The sequence below is a fragment of the Ictidomys tridecemlineatus genome, chromosome 4, assembly GCF_052094955.1.
Source record: "Ictidomys tridecemlineatus isolate mIctTri1 chromosome 4, mIctTri1.hap1, whole genome shotgun sequence".
Classification (NCBI taxonomy): Eukaryota; Metazoa; Chordata; class Mammalia; order Rodentia; family Sciuridae; genus Ictidomys; species Ictidomys tridecemlineatus.
The window spans coordinates 206,305,564-206,327,041 of record NC_135480.1 but is presented as its reverse complement, the minus strand read 5'-3'; the positions used below and the strand labels follow the sequence as shown (position 1 = coordinate 206,327,041).

Here is a 21,478-nt window from a genome sequence, read left to right as displayed (position 1 = left end):
GGAGCAAATTCAGTTTTTAGAGATGTGAATCTTTTCTATACTGATATGGTTAAAAGAAGTATTTGTTTTTAATTATTGCACTTAAAACATAAAAGTATTAATTAGATAAATGCACACTATGTGAGCGGGGATCAGTTTTATTTCTTTTTTAAATTTTTTTTGTAGCCAATTGTGCAAATGCTCTTTTACATTAAAAGTTAGATTGCTGACTGTCTGCGGTTCTTTACTGTCACCTCTGTGTGAATATAGTGTGGTTGTGGCCGGTAGGGTAGAGGGAGCAGGCAAGGAAGGGAATGTTCTGGTGCATCAGCTTTGCTTTTCAGAGGTTTATCAGAGAGATGGTTCTGGCTCTTCAGCCAGTCAGATTATAATTTGTTTTGAGAAGAAAATGAAACAACATATGATGAGTGACATTGAGAGGCTGTTCTTGAAAACTGGCTGAGAACCAGAAGAGGTAGGAGAGGGTTGAGATGTCAAGAAAACAGCACTTTGAGATAGGATCTAAGGTATGTATGAAGAGGGAGATTAAGTATGAAGCCTTACAGGGGATTTCATTTTGAGTTCTTTAAGAAGGTGTTGGAAGATTTTTCACTGGTGGGTGTTTGGACTGGAGAGTAGAAGTAGATACCAGTTTACATATTGTTGCATGTCACTCTTGTTGCTGGGTGGAGAATAATGTGTAGAAAGGCAGGTAGAAGTATAACAACCCAGAGATATATGCTGGTGGTTTGATTTGGGTGGTAGCTGTCGGAAGGTAGAAGAAATAAGGTATTGGGGATAGACTTTGGAGAGATACTGTCATGACTTGCTGATGGAGTGAATGTGGGAGTTGAAAAGAGGATGATTTAAAAAATTAAGACTGAAACTTTCCCAGAAACTCATTAATAATGCCAAAGGAATCTGAACCACGTGTACACACAGATAGTTGTATATGTTTAAGAATGTGTTAAAGAGACAAGTTCCAATGATAATATCTGCCATAGGTGCACATAAAAAGAACCAGAAAGATTTAAGATGAAAGTATGGAAAAAGATACAAAAGACAAACATGAACCAAAGAAAGCCCGAATGGCTTTGCAGTCCAAGCCAATTTTAACATGGACACACTGGAAGGGACAAAGAAAGTAGGTACCAAGGAGGGATCAGAAACCCAGGAGCTCACCTCAGTGGTAAACAAGTGTGTCTCAAGGTGTACAGGCAGCCATTTGACAGGATAGTTGCAGGTGTGAACAGCGCTCCACCTGGTGTTCAATAATATAGTTCACTAAGATGAAGAAAAACAGCAGTGAATAATTGGAAGACACACTTCTGATCATTTCTAGATGGTCTACATAGAAATCCCAATAAAATCAATAGTTGAGCACAAGATTGATGTGTAAAAAGATTAGTGCCCCTTTATGGCTCCAATAAGCAGTTAGAAAATATGGAAGAAAACATCATACACAATAGTAACCGAAGCTGCATACCTGTTAGGGAATTATCCTAATAGTAAATATACAAGCCATTTATGGAGAACACTTTAAGTCTCTGATTTTGAAAATCATAATGGAAAATAGTTCATCCTTTATTTAGCTGTATTCATGAATGAGATGTTTTCCCATTACAGAGAGATGATTCTTTCTGAATTAATAAAAAGTTTGGTCAAGTCAAGATCAAGACTTTGATCAAAACTAAAATAAGAAAATTTGTTCAAGTTAAAATCCAAAACTAGGCATGATGGCTCACGCCTGTAATCCCTGTGGCACGGGAGGCTGAGTCACAAAGATCACAAGTTCAAAGCCAACCTCAGCAACTTAGCAAGATCCTAAGCAACTGAGTGAGACCCTGTCTCAAAGTAAAACATAAAAAGGGCTGGGGATGTGCCTCAGTGGTTAAGCAACCCTGGGTTCAATTCCAGATACCAAAAAAAAAAAAAATCCAAATTAAAACCAAAAAATTAGTTCAAGTTAAAATTCAAGCAAAAGGGCTGGGCTTGTGGCTCAGTGGTAGAGCTCTTGCATGTGTGAGGTACTGGATTCAGTTCTCACCACCACATATAAATAAGTGAATAAAAATAAAGGTCCATCAACAACTAAAAATATTTTTTAAAAATTCAAGCAAAAATGTTTTGAGTTAAACTTACTTTAAATATTTAAATTAAAATGTTTACCTAAATGTTTTAAGGGAGAGTGAAATCTACTAACATAATACTTCAGTTTGTGATTGCCATGTGTCTCAAGTTGAGCTGCCTGCCCCAGTCCTTTTTCACTTTCCCCTGAACAAAATGTAAACCAATGCCAGAAAGCAGAAAGAGAAAGGTGTTGGATACCTTTCTTACTGTAAGGCGTAAGGCTTTTTTTTTTTTTTTTTTTAACTTTGTGTCTGTGAAAGTACAGAGGAGTTTTATAGAAAGAAAAAAGTGAAATAAAGTCAGATGAGAAAGCAAATCGGAAAGAGCAGCATAATAGGTGGTGGTGGGGGTGAACTTGCCTCATGTAATGTAAAGATAGTTTAAAGCCATACTAATAGACAAATAAGAGAGTGGCATAAGAGCAGTTGAGACCCATGGCTCCTAAGCATGAATCCCTCACATTGATTATCATCTAGGATGAGATGAATAGGGAACCACAGGTCACTGGGGAAGGGTACATGGGTGGTTCTGAGAAAGCTGACCCACTCCATTGGGAAAAAAGGCTGGATCTGTACCTTCTGGGCCAGAAACTTTAGTTAATACACCCATAGTGGTCCTCATTCATAATGTCAATTTTAGCTACCCGTGACAGACAACCATGGTCCAAAAATATTATATGGAAAATCCCAGAAGTAAATAATACTGCCCCTTCCCTGGTAACATGATTAAGTCCAGCTCCAAATGTGAGTCATCCTTCTGTCCCATGCATCCACGATGAATGTACTATCTGCTAGTCACTTAGCAGACACCTTGCTCTCCAGATTGACCTGCAGCATCACATTGCTTGTGTTCAAATAACCCTTATCAAAGTACAAGAAGAGTGGTACTGATAATTTGGCTATGCCAAAGAGAAACCATAAATTGATTCCTTTAAAAAAAAAAAAAAAGGAATTCTGAGTTTGTTTGTTGGGTTGTTTTTTGTTGTTGTTGTTGTTGTTGTTGTTTTTGGTTTTGGTTTTTTTGGTGATGCTGGGGATCAAACCCAGGGCCTTTTGCATGCAAGGCAAACACTCTACCAACTAAGTTATATTGCCAGCTCCTGAAGTTCTGAATCTTTATTTGGAGTTTGATATATGCTCTTTGAGGCATCCACTGGGAGTCACAGATAAGGGGGAATTGTTACATATTTGAAATGTTACTTTTCTGCTAATAGAAAAAACTGTCAGCCTGTTTCACCAAGATGGCATTGAAAGCTAAGAAGAAAGCTCCTGCCCCTCCCAAAGCTGAAGCCAGAGCAAGGGCTTTCAAGACCCAAAAGAATGTGCTAAAAGGTATCCACAACCACGCAAAGAAAGTCTGCACATGACCACTTTCCAGTGGCCCTAGGCACTGGTTCAGGAGGCAGCCTGGGTAGCCTTGAAAAAGTGCCCAGGAGAAACATACTTGACCACTGGGTCATCGCTGTGAAGGGGAGAGAAGATAACAGCACATGAGTGTTCCTTGTGGACATCAAGGCCTACAAGCCAGATAGGCTATAAAGAAGTTTCGGGAGGTTGATGTGGCCCAGGAGATCACCTGATCAGTCCTGATGAAAGAGGAAAATATCAGAAAAACTAAGTTCATCATAAAACTCTAAGAAGCATTAAACCATAAAATGAGATGAAGAAGGATTTAACTCTGTCAAAGACTTATGTTTTCAGTGAAGGACCTCATATTCAAAGTTGACTGATGAAGAGAGTTAAAACATTACAAAATTCACAAGGTCCCTAAGAGCTGGAAATTTTAATAGGACTTAACCAGTTAGCAGAAAAATAGAAGTCAGTAGAAGATGTATAACAGAAAGCCAGTTTTCAGAAGGGAAGTGCAAGTGATGATAGGTGTTATGACATATTAGCTCACACTAAGAAGGAAATTGAAGACAGTGGTGAGCGGCAGTTTGTGATCTTTTTTGTCTAGCAGTCTTTACTCCTAGGTTTACCCATCAGAAGATCATGTGCACACATCCATCCATCCATAAGAATTTGTTGGTCTTGGGATTTTCTCTCATGAGATTGGTTATGCAGTCAGACCCAGTTAAGAGAATGGATGAATAAAATGTAGTTTCATACTAGGGAATATTATGCAATTGTTGATACCAAGAGAGACTTTGAAATATTGATTGGAAAAGAAAGCTGATTTGTAATACAATACTATTTTAGGTAAACCACACCCACTCTCTCTACACACACACACACACACACACACACACTGGATTTTTCAGTGATACTATACCAAATTCAGGTAAACCACACCCACTCTCTCTACACACACACACACACACACACACACACACACACACTGGATTTTTCAGTGATACTATACCAAATTCAGGATTGTGGGTGCCTAAGGTACAAGATGTGATGGAATTGGAATACAGGAAAAGTCAAAAGAGCCTTATATACTAATGGAAGTGCATCATGAACTGAAGATTAGGATTAACTCCACGTGAGATCAAGGGGGAGGAAAAATAACAGCAAGAGAGTAAGCATTGAATTTGGTGAATGGCAAATTTGGTGGAGTAATGATTAAGAAAGAAGTTGGTATAAAAGTAGTGAAGAGAAAGATGTTTTGCTAACCTATGCAATGACGACAAAAAAAGTCATGCTACATGGTGATTAGAAGATAAGGAAGCTTTTCTTGTGTGTGTGTTAGCTAAAGCTTCATTATTAATGGGAGTGAACAGTAGGTAGAAATCGTTATGAGAAATGGATGACTCCATAATAGAGTTTGAGTTCTGAAGAGGAGGAGAGAGAGCGAGAAGGCGAGTTAATGAGTTTGCAGATTTGTGATGATGGCATGGGTTTGAATGCCAGTTGCTTTGTCTGTTTTGGGTTTTGTTGTCTTCTGTGACCTGAAAGGCAAGGGTGACCTTGGGTACTGTGAGCCAAGCCAGTGCTGCAGGAACTCCTTTTCCCTAGTGAAACAACTATTTTTATGTAATTTTTTTTCCCCTCAAGAAAACTTCCTTAGAAACACAAACATCTCATTATAACCAAAAAACTTAGTGTGTGTGGAAATACTTTCATCAGATCATATTATTACAATAGTTTCCTCTGTGAAAAGTTAAATTATTAGGAACACTGTTTGCTAGAATGATCCTTTCTTTTTTTAAACTAATTTTTAAAAAATTATACATGACCGCAGAATGCATTATAATTCTTATCACACATATAGAGCACAATTTTTCATATCTCTGGTTGTATACAAAGTATATTCACACCAATTCATGTCTTCATACCTGTACTTTGGATAATAATATCCATCACATTCCACCATCATTTCTAACTCCATGCCCCCTCCCTTCCCTTCCCACCCCTCTGCCCTATCTAGAGTTTGTCTATTCCTTCCATGTTTCCCCTGCTTACCCCATTATGAATTCAGCCTCTTTATATCACAGAAAACATTCAACATTTGGGTTTTGGGGACTGGCTAACTTCACTCAGCATTATCTTCTCTTAACTCCATCCATTTACCTGCAAATACCATGATTTTATTCTCTTCTATTGCTGAGTAATATTCCATTGTGTATATGTCACTTTTTTTTATCCATTCATCCACTGAAGGGCATCTAGTTTGGTTCCACAGTTTAGCTATTGTGAATTATGCTGCTATAAACATTGAATGGCTGTGTTCCTGTAGTGTGCCGTTTTTAAGTCCTTTGGGTATAGACTGAGGAGAGGGATAGCTGGGTCAAATGGTGGTTCCATTCCGAATTTTCCAAGAAATCTCCATACTGCTGTCCATATTGGCTGTACCAATTTGCAGTCCTACCAGCAGTTTATGAGTGTACCTTTTTCCAAAGCCACAGGCTCACCAACACTTCTTATTGTCTTCATAATAGCTTCCATTCTGACTGGAGGGAGATGAAACCTTAAGAGTAGTTTTGATTTGCATTTCTCTAATTGCTAGCTAGAATGATTCTTTCTGTGTAGTTATTACACAGGGGGCACTCAGACCTTCTTTGAGAAAAAAAGCCTACCTAGGTCTCCGTCTTCCCACACTGAGGAAGGAAGGAGCAGGGTGTTCTTTGTTCATTTACAGTGCTTTGTAAGGTTGTTACATCATTACCACTCCTTTCATATTTGTAAAGCCACTGAATGTCAGTTTCTGTTCAGTGTATTCTAAATGTTCTTATATTCAGGGAGCTTGATTTTTTTTTTTTAAGAATTTTTTTTTTTTTTTTTTTTAGAGAGAGAGAGGAGAGAGAGAGAGAGAAATTTCAATATTTATTTTTTAGTTCTCGGCGGACACAACATCTTTGTTGGTATGTGGTGCTGGGGATCGAACCCGGGCCGCACGCATGCCAGACGAGCGCGCTACCGCCTGAGCCACATCCCCAGCCCAGGGAGCTTGATTTTTGTGTGTGATTCTTTTCATCCTCTGAACTTGGTGAATTGTGGAATTGGGGATTACATCCACCTTGGTAACACTCTGGTGGACCACGGCATCCACTTGTTTTACTTTTCAGCTGTTACTTGGCTTAAAAAGATTAGCTCTTGCCTTTCACTATTTTTGAATTTCCTAGATTCAAATAGGTTATGAAAAAAAAAAAAAGAACCAAATGGGTCATAAAACTAACTGCATCAAATACACAAGCCAGTGACTTATATGTTATGTTGAGTGTTTTAATTAGGATTTCTTACCTAGCTGAGTTTCTCTGATGTCTGCAGAAGTTCAGTAATCATTGGTGGGCTATCATAACTTGTGGAGTTCATGTAGAAGTTCATATTAGGATCAGATAATTTCAAAATAAAACTGTCTGCCCTCTTTCCTCCAGGGTGGGAACTAGCTAGGATCTTCTGGTCATTCTTAGGCACATCTCATGTTCTCTAGGATAAGCAGTGATGAAGTTTTACTGGCTCAATCTTTTTTTCTTTGTTGTACACACTTGGATGCTATTGAGGTGTAATGTATAAATTTACCCTTTTAGAGTGTTCAGTTGAGTGATTTTAGTAAATCTGCCGAGTCAGTCAACCATCACCACAATCCAGATTTAGAATATTTCTGTAGCCTTGTGACAATCCCTTATGTCTTTTGCAGTCACTTCCCATTCCTAGGACTAGCCCCAGGCAGACACTGATCTTCTTCATCTGTAGATTTGCCTTTTCTGGACATGTCACCTCACAGGACTAGGCAATACATTAGTCTCTTGCGTCTGGCTCCTCTCGCTTACCCATGTTGAAGTGTCTATTATATAGTGTTTCGTGGTCTTATTGCCAAATGAGATTCTGTTGTCATTGTATGGACGTACTTCACTCGTTTATCCATTCACCAGTTGGTGACATTTGGGTTGTTTCCAGGTTTTGGTGATTGTGAATAGTGCTGGGAGCAAGTGATACATTTTTGAAGATGATTCCAATACGTGTAGTACCATGGGGTGTTCTGGCTGTGAATTGGGTGGTACAGACTGACTGTGGCCCACAGTTCTAACCTTATTAGAAGATGGTGCACATTCAGTTCCTTTCCCATACCCTGTCCCTATTGTCATTGTGGGTTTGAGTTTACTAACTTGGGTGCAGAAGCAGCTGACCATCAATAGTTTTGTTGTTTGTTTGTTTGTGTGGTTCTGGGGAATGAACCCAACAGTTTGTGCATACGAGGCAATCATTCTATCAACTGAGCTATATCCCTAGCCTAACCATCAATAGTTTTTTATGTTAAATTTTATCAGAGGAACTGTGACTAGTTATAGATTTAAATACTCAGGACTATAATGTTATATTTAGATAAAATTTTTCTTTTGGCCTAAACAATTTGTTTTCAAACAGTTGAAATATAGAATGACTTATTTGTACTTGTAGTCTTATAAATTGAGTTTTGGGAGGAGTCTTCTTTCTCTGAAGATCCTCGAGCACTTCTGAGTTTGGGGCTTCAGCAAATTGGGAGAGGGATACAGACCGATTTAGAAACTGATGAGATGATATAGTGGTGAGAAATCCCAAAGATGCCATAAATCTAGGTCCTTTGGCCTTGAGCACGCTACCAGTGCTGTCTAGCAGAGCTTTATTGTTTCTGCAGTATACAGTGCAGTGACCACAGGTGGCTGTCAAGCACTCTAAATGTGGCTAGTTCCTGAGAAGAGGAATTTTTAATTTTAGAATTTTACTAACATAAGTGTAAATAGACACATTCGGCTAAACAGCTGCTGAGTTGGGCAGGGGAGTGTTAGACAATTTCATTGAGCTTCCACAGTTTACTTTTTAGGTTGTCCCTTAGAATTCTTAGTTCTAAGTTTATTTTTGCTAACTTTGGGAAATTGTGCTGTTTGGGCGTGATTTTCCACAATATTTTTGCATTCTTAATTTTCTTTTTTCTTTAATTGCTATATATAGGTGGCACAGGAATGGATCAGCTCTCCAAATAAAGAAAATTTCTATCAGTTGCATTTACGAAAATTTCCAGCTGATTATAAGAAAAACTGGGAATTTGTGGGTAAGTTTCTTCTTATGTAACTTGAGTATATGATACAGTAATTAGAGATTTCCATATAAGAAAAGACATTATATGTTGTTTGAGTTTTCTGGGACATAGCTTTGCAACCTCTTACGACAATATGTGAAGTTTTAGTTAATGAGTAATAGGACAGTTATGAATATAAAATTCATGGGTTTCTCTTTCCCACTGTGTAATTAGAATACTGCAGGCTAAAGTATCAGTGGAAGCTGTGGATGGGAGGGAGAGTGTGAGAAAAGGCTTAAGTGAGTGTGTGACAGTAGCTGCCTATACATTCTAAGTAAGTGTTCCTGGTGTCTGTAGTCTTGGTTCATACTTGGTTTGACCCCATCTGGCTTGATGCTTAGTTACAAAAACGAACCAAACATCAGAACTCCTTAAAATAAATCGCATTAGTATGCACAAGACTCTGGGTTTGATCCCTAACACCTGAATAAATAAATAAATTGCATCAGTCCTCTTTATCGTCCCCGCCATGCAAATCCCATCCTACTCCGTAGGTCCACTTAGGAAAAATGAGCACATGTGACTATTTGGGGGCAATGGTAATATACATTCCTTGTAGGCCATTTAACAAATATCAGCAAGCAGTAACATCACCCCCATATAGTTCCCATCATTGAGAGATATTTCCATTAACTTTTTTGGGGGGACAGGTACTGAGAATTGAACTCAGAGGTACTTAACCACTGAACACATACTCAGCCTTTTAAAATATTTTATTTAGAGACAGGGTCTCACTGAGTTGCTGAGGCTGGTTTTGAACTCACAATCCTTCTGCCTCAGCCTTCTGAGCCACTGGTATTACAGTTGTGTGCCACCAAACCTGGCTCTATTAACATTTTGGTACTTATCTTATTGCAAACTTTATCCTTTTCCTGATTAAGAGTATGCACATTAAATCATTGTACTTACTTCACAGCAGTTTTCATTCATTATTCAGCAAATACAGGCTTATTGACGTGATAGAAGACGAATCTAGTACAGGATGCTTAGCTATGAAGAAAACATAATATTTCCTGCCTTCAGGAAGGTTACACACACACACACACCTTTTTTTTTTTTTTTTTTCCTGGAGGGGCAGTGTGTACTGGGGATTTAACCCAATGGTGCTTTTCCACTGAGCCCTTTCTTTCTTTCTTTAAATATTTTTAAAATTTATTTATTTGTTTATGTGGTGCTGAGGATAGAACCTCACACATACTAGGCAAGCACTCTGCCACTGAACTACAACCCAACCCCTTTTTTAAAATGTTTTATTTATTTATTTAGGTTGTTTTTACATTGGTGGGAATTGAACCCAGGGCCTGCACATCTAGGCAAACACTCTACTACTGAGCTCTACCCCAGTCCCCCTTTTTTTTATTTTTTGAGACAGGGTTTCATTAAGTTGCTGAGGCTGGTCTCGAGCTTGCCATCTTTTTGCCTCAGGCTCCCAAGTGCCTGGGATTATGGACATGTGCCACTGTGCCCAAGGAAGCTCATATTTGACATATTTTCATTTAACATATTGTAAGTATCTTCAGTATTATAAAATAATAGCAATAGTATATTTAATAGTCATAGTTATTCCATTGTGAGCATATTCATCAACCAGTCATTCCTACTTAAGACTTATCTATCTTATGTATCATTTTTCTTCCTTTTTTTTTTTTTTAATTTTTTTGTAGTTGAAGATGGACAGAATGCCTTTATTTTATTTAATTGTATGTGGTGCTGAGGATCGAACCCAGTGCTAGGCTAGTGTTTTCCACTGAGCTACAGCCTCAGCCCTTGTGTATCATTTTTTAGTATTTTAAACAGTAAATGAATCTCTTTGCTCAGTCAGACCATATGCACATTTAAGACTTCTGATTCATATTGTCCTGGCTACTGAAAGGAATACCACTTTCACTTCCAGTGGTAGGATGTACATTTTTCACATTTGTTAACTTGACACTTTATGTGTGGAAAATGTATATCATTTAAGGTTGTACTTCTGTTACCAAACATTTACTTGGTTATTTGTGTTCTTGGGAATAGTTCTGCCTATTTTATGGCCTTTTCTCCTTTTTCTTATATTAGGGTATTATTTTTCTCTTCACTTGTAGCTCTCATTGCAGTTATTTTCTTCAGTGTCATTGTTTGCTCCATTTTGTCTTGCTGTTTTGGAGGCATAGATAATTTTTATTTTTATGTATTCAAAACTACCATATTTATTTCTTTATAGTTTTATTATGTATCTAGGTGCAATAACCACAAAGCATAAAGCCATTTAAATATAAGTCCCCCCTCCCTGCCACAAACATCTGTTTTATATCTCTCTGTAAATTGGTACAGACTCCTAGCAGTGCATTCAGCTTGCTGGGGAGGTCCTGACTGAAATGCAGAGGGCTGGGGCACAGCCTGTTTAGCATCTACTCACTGTTAGAACAAAGAGACTGGGCCAGACGCAAACTTCACAAATCAGCTCAGCCTTTATTCAGGAACAGGACTACACCTATGGGAATGGATCCACTTTCCTGTGGAAGATGAGCCACCAGACAAAGGAGGGGACTGGTTTTATATAGGTTGTGGGTGATGTAGTGAGTGTGCCAGTCTGGGCACTCAGGAATTTGAGTCCTTGAGCTGGGGGAGTCAGTGAAGTTGTCTTGAAAAGATTAGTATCGCTTCTAGGTTGGATAACACTCTGTCTCACCACCTGTGGCCAGTGTCTGGGAATGATTTATCTTGAAAGAGAAGAAAGTCATCATTGTATGGCTTTCTTTTCTATTTTTTTTTTTCCAAGGCCTCACTATTTTGGGGTTTTTTATTTTCCATATCCAGTGGGGTTGTTTTCACCATTTTTTACTTCTAGTTTATCTAAATTTTTGTCTCAATCCTGGGGACTGATTTAATTTTTTTCCCTTCTGCTTGGAAGACAGAACTGTGAAAATGTTTACCATTTGTGCCACCCAAAGCCCACCCTGGGAAATTTGTGTCCTTTCTCTTCACACCTGGAGGGAAAAACGGAAACAAAGGTTATTATTTCCTGAGCTATATTTTTTCTCCCCTTATTCTAGCCAGCACAGCCAGAAGCAATGGGGGGATCCAGCTGTCAGCCCTCCAGGAGTTGGCTCTATCGTTTTCAAATTCCTGGGGTAACTTTTACCTCTCCTACACTAGATAACTTTGTAGCTTACCCAGGCACCAGCCAAAAGTTTGTAATACCCACCTACATCCTTCCTTTTTCCCAAACACTGCTTTTGGCGAGTCAGGGTTGTTCTGGTGAATTCTGCTTCTGACCCCAACACTGGTGGGAATGGGGAGTCTCTGACAACCCCTCTGCTGTGTTGGATGGTTTATTAAGAGGAGTCATGACACTGACCATATAGTCATATTCATGGCTATGATTTTTAATCATGAAAAAAAGCAACAGAAAAGGGAGGGAGTGTGCTGGATCAAGTCTAGAAGAAATCAGTATCCTACGAGTTCCCTTCTAGTGAAGTCACAAAGAATGGGCTGTATTCTCTCAGCAATCCATTGCAACAACATACAAGAAATATTTCTACTAGAAAAGCTCATTAGAGACTTAAGCCCAAGGTAAGTATGTACCAAATATACCAAAGTTCTAGTCTTTAGGAAAAACAGTGTTTGATATGAGACTATTATTTTCACAAATAAGTTAGACATAGTAAGCCATTTTTTCCCAGGGAATGATGAGAACTGTCCCGAGACCCAAGTTCCCAGGCACCAGCCAAGGGCGGGCAGTCTTGCAAGCAGGCCTTTCAAAAGGTAGCAAGTGCACTATACTCTTCTTCTGCACAGCATTGATGAATAACGGCGTTTTTGCTGAGACTACAACCAGAAGTGGATCATGGAGTATGAGTCTGCATAAGTCCAACTTTAGGAGATAAAGCCAAGCCTTTTGTATTAAGTCCCATCAGTAGTGCACAAGAAGTAATATTATTCTGTCTTTGCCAGAACTTTGGTACTGGTTGTTAGAGTTTTAGCTGTTACAATGGGAGTACAGAGTTGACCCTTGAGTTTATTGTGAAGCTGAATGCATCTGTGGAAGAGCACCTATTGGGATTGGGGTCTCTTGTTCCTTTTCTATGGCTTATCTTTTTTTTTTTTTTTTTTTTAAGTTGTTGATGGACCTTTACTGATTTATATGCAGTGCTGAGAATCAAACTTAATGCCTTACACATGCTAGGCAAGCACTGTACCACTGAGCCACAACCCTAGCCCCATGATCTTTTTCTTATTGGTGTTGGAAATAAGTTATTCTCCCACTTTGGCTTATTTTTTTAATCTTTCAGTGATGTGACAAAATTCTTATTTTATTCTTTTTTTTTTTTTTTTATATTTATCTCTTAGGTGTAGATGGACTCAACACAATGCCTTTATTTTTATGTGGTGCTGAGGATCGAACCCAGGTCCCGCCAGTGCTAGGCAAGCACTCTACCGATGAGCCACAATCCCAGCCCCTTATTTTATTCTTAACATAATAAGTTTATCAATTTTTTTCTTTTATGGTTAGTGTTCCATGTCTCATTTCTTATTATGAAGATTAAGAAACTTTTCTCTGCTGCAGATTATAGTCTAATAACTTTATAGAATCACAATCAGCTGACTACAGTGTGCCCATCTCCTACCCTGTGTTTTGTTTTTGTACTGTCCTAAAGTAAGGTCTTTGCATTTTTAAATAACTGTGAAGAGGAGAATATACAATAGATAGCATATATGGCTCCAAGCCTGGAAAAGTTTACTAATTGTCTGGCTCTTTATAGGGGAGGTTGGTAGACCATTGTTTTTCTAACCTGAAGTTGATTTTGTGTATGACTGAGATGTAGGGGTTGTGTTTCTTGTTATTTCCAAGTGGCATTCTAATTCAGTAATATTTGCTGAGAGACCATCCTGTTATGCTGCAGTGCTGGGTTTATCATATTTATCTAGTGTCCATTTGATGCAAGAGTGTGTTTCTTAAATCTGGATAACTGTGCCTGCTCATATCACATTGTTTACTTAATCTAGTTTCATAAGAAATTCCATTCTTCCACAGAGGACTTCTTAACTTGTTGTACTTTTGAGTGCTTCCACTGTTCTTGACCTTTGCATTTTGATGTGAATTTTAGAGGGAAAAAAAGTGGAAATTTGGAAGAATTGATCCCTTTACAATAATTATTTCATTTCTGGCATGTATTTTGAACTATTTAGGTTTAATTTTTTCAGTGGAGAGGTTTGTTTGTGGAACATGATACAGGCAAGGCAAGTGCTCTACCCCTGAGCCGCCCCCAGACCTGTGGAGAGGTTTCATATAACAGCTTATTTTTTGGGTAACAATGCAGTGAATATATCTAAAAATACATATTATTTAAAAACTTAAGATTTCTTTTAAAAAAGTCTAAAAAGTTAATAGTAATTCTTTAATCCATATTCAGATTTCTATTATTCTCATTAGTAACCAATTTTTTTAAGCTTATTGAATCAATTTGCAGATTACTTCCATTAAGTGACATTGTTAATAGGTCTTTTTAAAACTGTAATTCTTTCATTTTTTCCCCTCTTGAATTTGTTTAAAACATTGGGTCATTGACTCTATTATATAGAGTTAATCACCATCTGGATTTTATTGATTATATTCACTTGATGGTATTTAGAATGTTCCTCTGTCCTCTATTATTTCCTATAAATCAAGGTTTGACATACATGGTTGATGAGATTCAGGTTTAATTTCTATAATTTCTTTGTAGTAGTGTTATGCTCGTCTGACAGCAGGTGCATGATGTCTAGCTTCTTTTTTTTTTTTTTTTAATATTTGCATCTGTTGATGCTTAATGACCAGATTCATTAACTCACAAAAGTCAAAATAATGATATTTTAATTTTATAATTTTTATCCTTAACTGAAATACTTATATGGAGAGAAATTTCTGTATATCTGTTTGGTTACTCAGCAATATAGTTTATAAAGGAAAGGAAGAAAAAATACTTAATTCCTGACCAATTTTCAAAATAATGAATTGATTCACCACTCTAGTAAGCTCAAAGATTCATGTATGGCTCTAAGTGTAATTGTATTTTAACCCGTTACAACTGATTTCATTGGACACTAAATTTTCTTCTTGCTTCTACCTGCACCACACAGTTATAAAGAGGCCCCTTTCCCTTCTTTTGTTTCATTTAAATCACATCTACTTTTGAGTCCTTAGCCTCTCTCTTGTGAACAGATTTCTATTAGGCTGTCTCTAATATTTTCCCATTTAACGTAGTCTTAGTCTTCAGACCATGGATTTCAAGCTGCCTTAGGCTGATGGACTATCCTTTCATTCACTTGTTTTCGCCCATGTGTCCTGGCTCATTGCAAGGATGGGAAGTGAGTGGAGAGCTGAATAATCATTTGCTGGGATTTGGTAGTTTTAAATTTATCATTTACAGAAAATTTGAAGTTTGGGCACTACTTATCTTCACATATTGTAGAGCATGACTTGCATCTTCATTTTTTTTCCTTGTTGCTAGCAGTGATTCATAACAGGTTTTGGTGCAGAAGATATTTAGTGTAATATTCAAAATATATTTTTGGTTATCAAAACTGGGGTCAAAGGTTGGAATTGATACTCCAACATTAAGAAATCCTTTACTATACTGTTTTGGGAGGAAGTATTATGAGAGGCTGAGCTAGGAGGCTCCATTGCTTTCGGCTACTTCTGGTATTTTTGCATCTGCTTATGGAAGGCACTTTTACAGAAGTATAATTTACTTCCAAAAAAATAGACTCTGTTTTGAAATGAAATTCACATAATTAAATTGTAAGACAATGCAAAACTAGTGATCTAACCACTTTTAAGTATTCCATTTGGTGATGTTGAGTATAACTTTGTTTTGTTTTGTTTTTTAAACCTGTGCTGGGCATTGAACCCAGGTCCTCACACAGGCTAGGCCAGTGGACTACCACTGAGCTCTTCCCCTAGCCCTTCATTCTTTTATGGCTAGATAATATTTCATTGTATGGTCATGTACCATAATTTGTTCATCTCTTCAGTGTGGACATTTGAGCTATTGTGAACACTTGTGCACAATTCAAAAGTTTGACACATGTATACATTTAAATATTCACTGACTCATTTAAAATACATAGAGCATTTCTGTCATCCTCAAAAGTTTCCATGTTTCTCTGTGGTTGTTCTTCTCTTTTCCTGTTCCTTTTAGTCACTGTCCTGTTTTCTGTCACTGTCATTGTACCTTTTCTAGAATTTTATATAAATAGAATTCTACAGTATATAGTCATTTATGTCTTGCTACTTTTATTTAATGCTTTTAAGATTTTTTTCTTCACAATGAATGTACCAATGGTTGTTCCTTTTCGCTGTTCGCATTCCATTGTTTGTGTATTTATCACAGTGGTGTATCCGTTCACTAGTTTGATTGACCTTTGAGTTCTAACCTGTGGCTGTTATGAATAAAGTGGCTATGAATGTTTATGTACAGATCTGCATGGAGACAGGTTTTATATTCTCTATGGTAACTACCTGGGAGTGGGATTGATACATAGTACAACGAGTAGGTTAAACTTTATAAGGAGCTACTAAAATGTTTTCAGAGTGGTCGAGTCCTTGAACAGTGCCACCAGCAGTGTGTGGGCACTGCAGTCCCTCCACTACCTTGTCAGCACTGTTGGTGCTTTTAATTTTGGTGATTCCAGTGAGTGTGTAGTACTGTGCCATTGTGGCTTCAGTTTGTTTCAGGAATATTAATGTTTTGGGGTGTGGTGGCGCACACCTGTAAACCCAGTGGTTGGGGAGGCTGAGGCAGGAGGATTGAAAGTTCAAAGCCAGCTCTAGCAACTTAGGAGGCCCTGTCTCAAAATAAAATAATAAAAGGCTGGGAATGTGGCTCAGTGGTTAAGCACCCCTGGGCTCAATCCCTAGTACTAAAAAATTAAAAAGAATGATGTTGAGTGTCTTTTCTTGACTTAATGGCCATTTCTGTGTCCCCTTCTGGTTTTTCTTGTATTTTTAGTTGGCTGGCTTGTCCTTTTTTTTTTTTTTTTTTGAGTTGAAGAAATTTTTTATATATTCTGAAGTAAGTGTTTATCAGATGATATGTTGTAAATATGACTTCCTGGTCTGTGGATTATCTTGATTTTTCTTAACAATGTCTTGAAAAGCAAAAGTTTAAATTTTGAGGGCACCATTTTATCGCTTTTTTCTTGTTTGGTTTGTGTTTTTGGTGTCCTAAGAAATGGTTCCCGGGGTTGGGATATGGCTCAGTGGTAGAGCGCTCGCCTAGCACGTGCAAGGCGCTGGGTTCAATCCTCAGCACCACGTAAAAATAAGTAAATTAAATAAAGATATTGTATCCATCTGCAACTAAAAACAAAATATTTTAAAAAAGAAGAAAGAAAGAAAGAAATGGTTTCCTAACTCAGAATCACAACAGTTTTCTTCAAAATTTTATAATTTTAGCTTTCATGTTTATGTTGATACCCAGTGGTTTAGTTTGCTTATTTTCAGTTATGTAATCCCATTTTTAAATGCATTTTAATTATACAGAATAATGGGTTTCATTGTGTCTGTCATATATACTTTGACCATATCCACCTTGAGTTTATTTGTGTACATGATACAGTGCAAGGTTGGGGACCCCCCCCAACCCTTTTAAATCACATCAGTTTCAGTGATATTTGTTGAAAAGTTTATTCCTTCCTGGTCTTGTGTCAGAATCTCACTTGACCTTGAGTGCAGGTACATTTTTGACACTGTTCTCTTCATCTGTATATGTACCTTACATCAGCACTGCACTCTTGATTATTATACCATAAAAAAAGTATTGAAGGACTGGGATTGTGGCTCAGTGACAGAGTGCTCGCCTCGCACATGTGAGGTACTGGTTTCGATCCTCAGTACCACATAAAAATAAATAAACAAAATAAAGATATTGCATCCATGTGTAACTAAAAATGTATATTTTTAAAAAGTATTGAAATCTAATTTCAATAATGACTTAAGCCTTCCAGTTCTGCTGTTTTTTTAAAAAAAGGTTCTTTGCAGGGTGAGATGGTGCATGCCTATAATCACAGTGACTCAAGAGGCTGATGTAAAAAGGATCACAGGTTCAAGCCCAGCCCCATCAACTTAGCAAGACCCTGTCTCAAAATAAAAAGGACTGGGGATGTAACTTAGTGATTAAATGTCCCAGATTTAATCCCCAGTACCACCCACACTCAAAAGTTTTTTTTCATTATAGATTTTGGAATCGGCATGAGACTTTGTATAAAAATCCTTGCTATTTTGATAGGGGTTGTTGTGGGCTTACAGATTTACATGGGGAGAAATGGCATTTTAACAGTATCAAGTCTGTTTATTTTGCAGTAACAGAGATTGAACCCAGGGGCATTTTACCACTGAGCTACACCCCCAGCCCTTTTTATTTTATTTTGAGACAAGGTCTCACTAAGTGGTTGATGCTGCATTTGAACTTGGGATCCTTCTGCCTCATTCTCCTGAGTAACAGGGATCACAGGTGTGTGCCACTGCCCCCGTCCAGTATCAAATCTTTAATCTTCATATATTCCCCCCCACCTTTTTTTGGCTATCTTTGATTTCTCTCATCAGAGTTTTATATTTTTCAGGGAATAGTTCTTCACATATTTTATTGGAATTATGCCAAATTTGTTGATTAGTAATCTAGTCTACCTAGTCCCAGTACTTAGTTCTTTAAATCAGTGCGTTATTGCTGGATTCAACAATTGACACTGAATTTTCTTATTTCATTGCTTGCTCTGTTTTCTCTGTCTCATTTAGTTTGCAGTTATTCTTTCTCCCTTATTTAGAATACCATTAATAGGTTTAAGAGAAGTTCTTTTGTGTATTTGAATCTGTTTCTGAATTTTGTTCTGAGGTTTTGAAAGTGGGGAACAAACAAGAACATTTTTTTAAATTAAAATGCCAGAATAAACCTCAGATAGATGAAATATATTAGTTACTTCTATTTTGGTGTGTATATATGTGGTGCTGGGGTTTGAACCCAGAGCCTTGTGCATGTGAGGCAAGCACTCTACAAACTGAGCTATATCCCAGCCCCGAATCAGTTATTTCTTAATATTGACTTTGTAGATGGTTCCCTCCTCTCTCCTTTTGCACTGGGGGTTGAACCCATAGTCTAAGCATGCCAGGCAGTTGCTCTGCCACTGAGTGACACCCTAACCCTTTTTATTTTTTATTTTGAGACAGGGTCTCTGTAAGTTGCCCAGGCTGGCCTGGAGCTTGTGATCCTGCTACCTCAGCCTCCCAAGAAGTTGGGATTATATGTGTGCACCACCCTAACCCAGCTAGTAGTCATTTTTAAGAAAAATTTTTTAATATTATTAATTGATGTTTTTAATTTCTTATAGGATTAGATGACCATTTTAAAGTGTATACAAAGTCTACTAGGGCTGTGCACTTTGGAACTTAACACAAGGGTTTAATTTTGTTTCTCTTATTTAAAATAATGCTACTTAGAGTCAAATAAATGCCAGTTTCTTATTGTTTTGTAGTTTATCTGGAAGAATGTGAACTGGCTAAACAGCTTCATCCAAAGGAAAATGATTTGGTGTTTTTGGTTCCTGAGAGACTAAATGGAGAGAAAAAAGATACAGAGAGAAACCGCTTGTACGATCTCCAGGAATATCACTGTGGTTATGTCCATAAATTCCGCCGCACTTCCGTTGGTAAGTAGATGATAAGGCAGTGTGAGAAGTCTGTGGATACAAGCTCATCTCCTTCCTAACTAACTCATGCTTTCCTAGCCCTGTATTTGCTGCCTAGTTGTCAAACAGGTACTTGGTATTGCCAGAGTTCCTTGTCAGAGTTTTTCTAGATTCAGTTCCCTATATTTATTGCTATAGCTTTCTGATTTAAAAGCTTGCTTTTTCAGTATCCTCCTCTTTTCATGTCTTTATCTGTAAATTATGTTTGTTATTACACAGATCATTTGTAACCATCTGTTTGTTGTATCTTGAGTTACATTCCAGACTTGGTTTTTGACTAATTACTGATAAGAAGACTAAACATGAAACTCATTAAAAGGTGGCTTGAGGAATATGCACTTTCCATCATTCTTTGTCTATTATAGGAGAGGAACTTCTTTACCAAAAATAATGCAGGCTTGGATTTGAATTTTACAAATACCTCTAATATATCAATGTGCCTCATGCACATTTATAAACTTCTCCAAAGCCCTGTAAGTCAGTAGGAATTATTCCTTGTTCAGTAGGAAACCATGGCTCAGCAATATTAAGTAACTGTCCAAGATTGTTGTCAGCATCAAGTGCTCAGTCCTGAATTGAAATGTAACCTTTTTTCCCCCCATGAGATATAGGTGTCTCACTTTGTTGTCCTGGCTGGTCTCAAACTGTTCCTTGGGCTCAAACGATCCTTCTGCCTCCACCTCCCAGGTTTTAAGGGCCACAAACATATTCCACGATATCTAACTTGAAACCTCCTTTTGTTGGACTTTAGAATCCACATTCTTTATTTTATGCCAAGCTGCCTTTTTAACATCGGGCAACTTGACTATGAAGAGAAGAACATGATTTCTTTATTTTTTCTCCTTCTTCCATTGAATCTTTTTTAAAAAATATGTATTCTTTTTTTTAATATATATTCTTTTAGTTGTTGATAGATCTTTTTTTTTTTAAGTGAGAGAGAATTTTTTAAATATTTATTTTCAGTTTTCGGTGGACACAACTTCTTTCTTTCTTTATTTTTTTAATGTGGTGCTGAGGATCGAATCCAGTGCCGCGTGCATGCCAGGCGAGCACACTAGCACTCGAGCCACATCCCCAGCCCATTGATGGATCTTTATTTTGTTTATTTATATGCAGTGCTGAGAATCAAACCCAGTGCCCAGCCATTGTATCTTAAAAAGTAGCAATAAGCTTGCCTTCTTAGACTATACGACAGATATCCCATGTTCATTATTATGACCAGAGCTTAATTCTTTGTGTAGAGGTTATTTAGGAGAGTAGCTGCAAACAAGGCATAGTGGCACACACCTGTAATTCCAGCAAATTATTGGGAGTTTGAGGCAGAAGGATCTCAAGTTTGCGGCCAGCCCCAGTAATTTAGTGAGGCCCTAAGCAACTTAGCGAGACCCTGTCTCAAAATATAAAAAGATTTGGAAATGTGACTCCCCTGGATTCAATCCCCAGTACAAAAAAAAAAAAAAAAAAAAAGATGTAGGACTTAATTTTTCTAAGAAGATCTCCTTCCCTGAATTCCTCACAGATAAAACTTTCTGGCTTCTCCGTCTGGAGAAAGGTTAAGTGTTTCAAACCTATTAAGCCAACATGAACGCCTGGTTTCTGCCGGTCATCTGCTCTTCCTTTGCTCTGTCCTAAACCATTCTTCCATTTGCTCAGGCCAAGAGCCTTGGGCTCATCCATGGTCCATTCTTCCTCTCATACTGTATTTAATTCATCGCAGATCCCATTGACTCTTTCTCTGCAGTGTATCCAAAATCTGGTTCTCACTTCTACATTCTGATCCAAACTGCCAGTAGTTTTTCCTAGACTGCTGCAGTAGGAAGTGCTGCAACTTGTAAGTGGATTTTGGCGTTTGCTCATTGCAGCTTATTCCTTGTAAGAGCAATTCTTTTTAATATGTGAGTTGCAGGTCATGTTACTTCTCCACACAAAGCCAGCCTGTGGCTTTCTGCCTTATTCTGAATAGTGTTCAGTCATCACTGTGGTCTGTGGGTCCTATTTTATGTTGTACCTCTTCTAGCAGTTTTCTCCCTTCTTTTCCTTCTAGCCATGTCTCTAAAATACTTGCGACACATCTGTGCCTGGTGACCTTAGTTGGTGGCTGTCCACCAGTAGCTCTCTTCCTCCCCGCTAACAGTGCGGCTTACTCCCTTACTTCAAATCTGGGCCC

The 21,478-nt window shown here is 37.8% G+C and overlaps 1 protein-coding gene and 1 non-coding gene across 14 annotated transcripts in view; one reads left to right on the top strand and one right to left on the bottom strand.

The window, feature by feature from the left end:
- Setx (senataxin) overlaps nt 1-21,478 on the top strand; it is an 87,486-nt gene that overhangs the window by 35,352 nt on the left and 30,656 nt on the right. For 12 of the 13 annotated variants that reach the window (XM_078048509.1, XM_078048508.1, XM_021723660.3 and 9 more), the window contains 2 exons: nt 8,481-8,580; nt 19,099-19,272. In XM_078048509.1, coding sequence (XP_077904635.1) covers nt 8,481-8,580; nt 19,099-19,272 — 274 coding nt within the window. Of the gene's footprint in view, nt 1-8,480; nt 8,581-9,979; nt 10,114-19,098; nt 19,273-21,478 lie in introns of those variants that run through there. The other variant, XM_078048515.1, reaches the window with a different exon arrangement.
- Trnaa-ugc (transfer RNA alanine (anticodon UGC)) lies at nt 3,131-3,203 on the bottom strand. The gene has a single exon. It is a non-coding gene; the product is annotated as a tRNA-Ala (tRNA).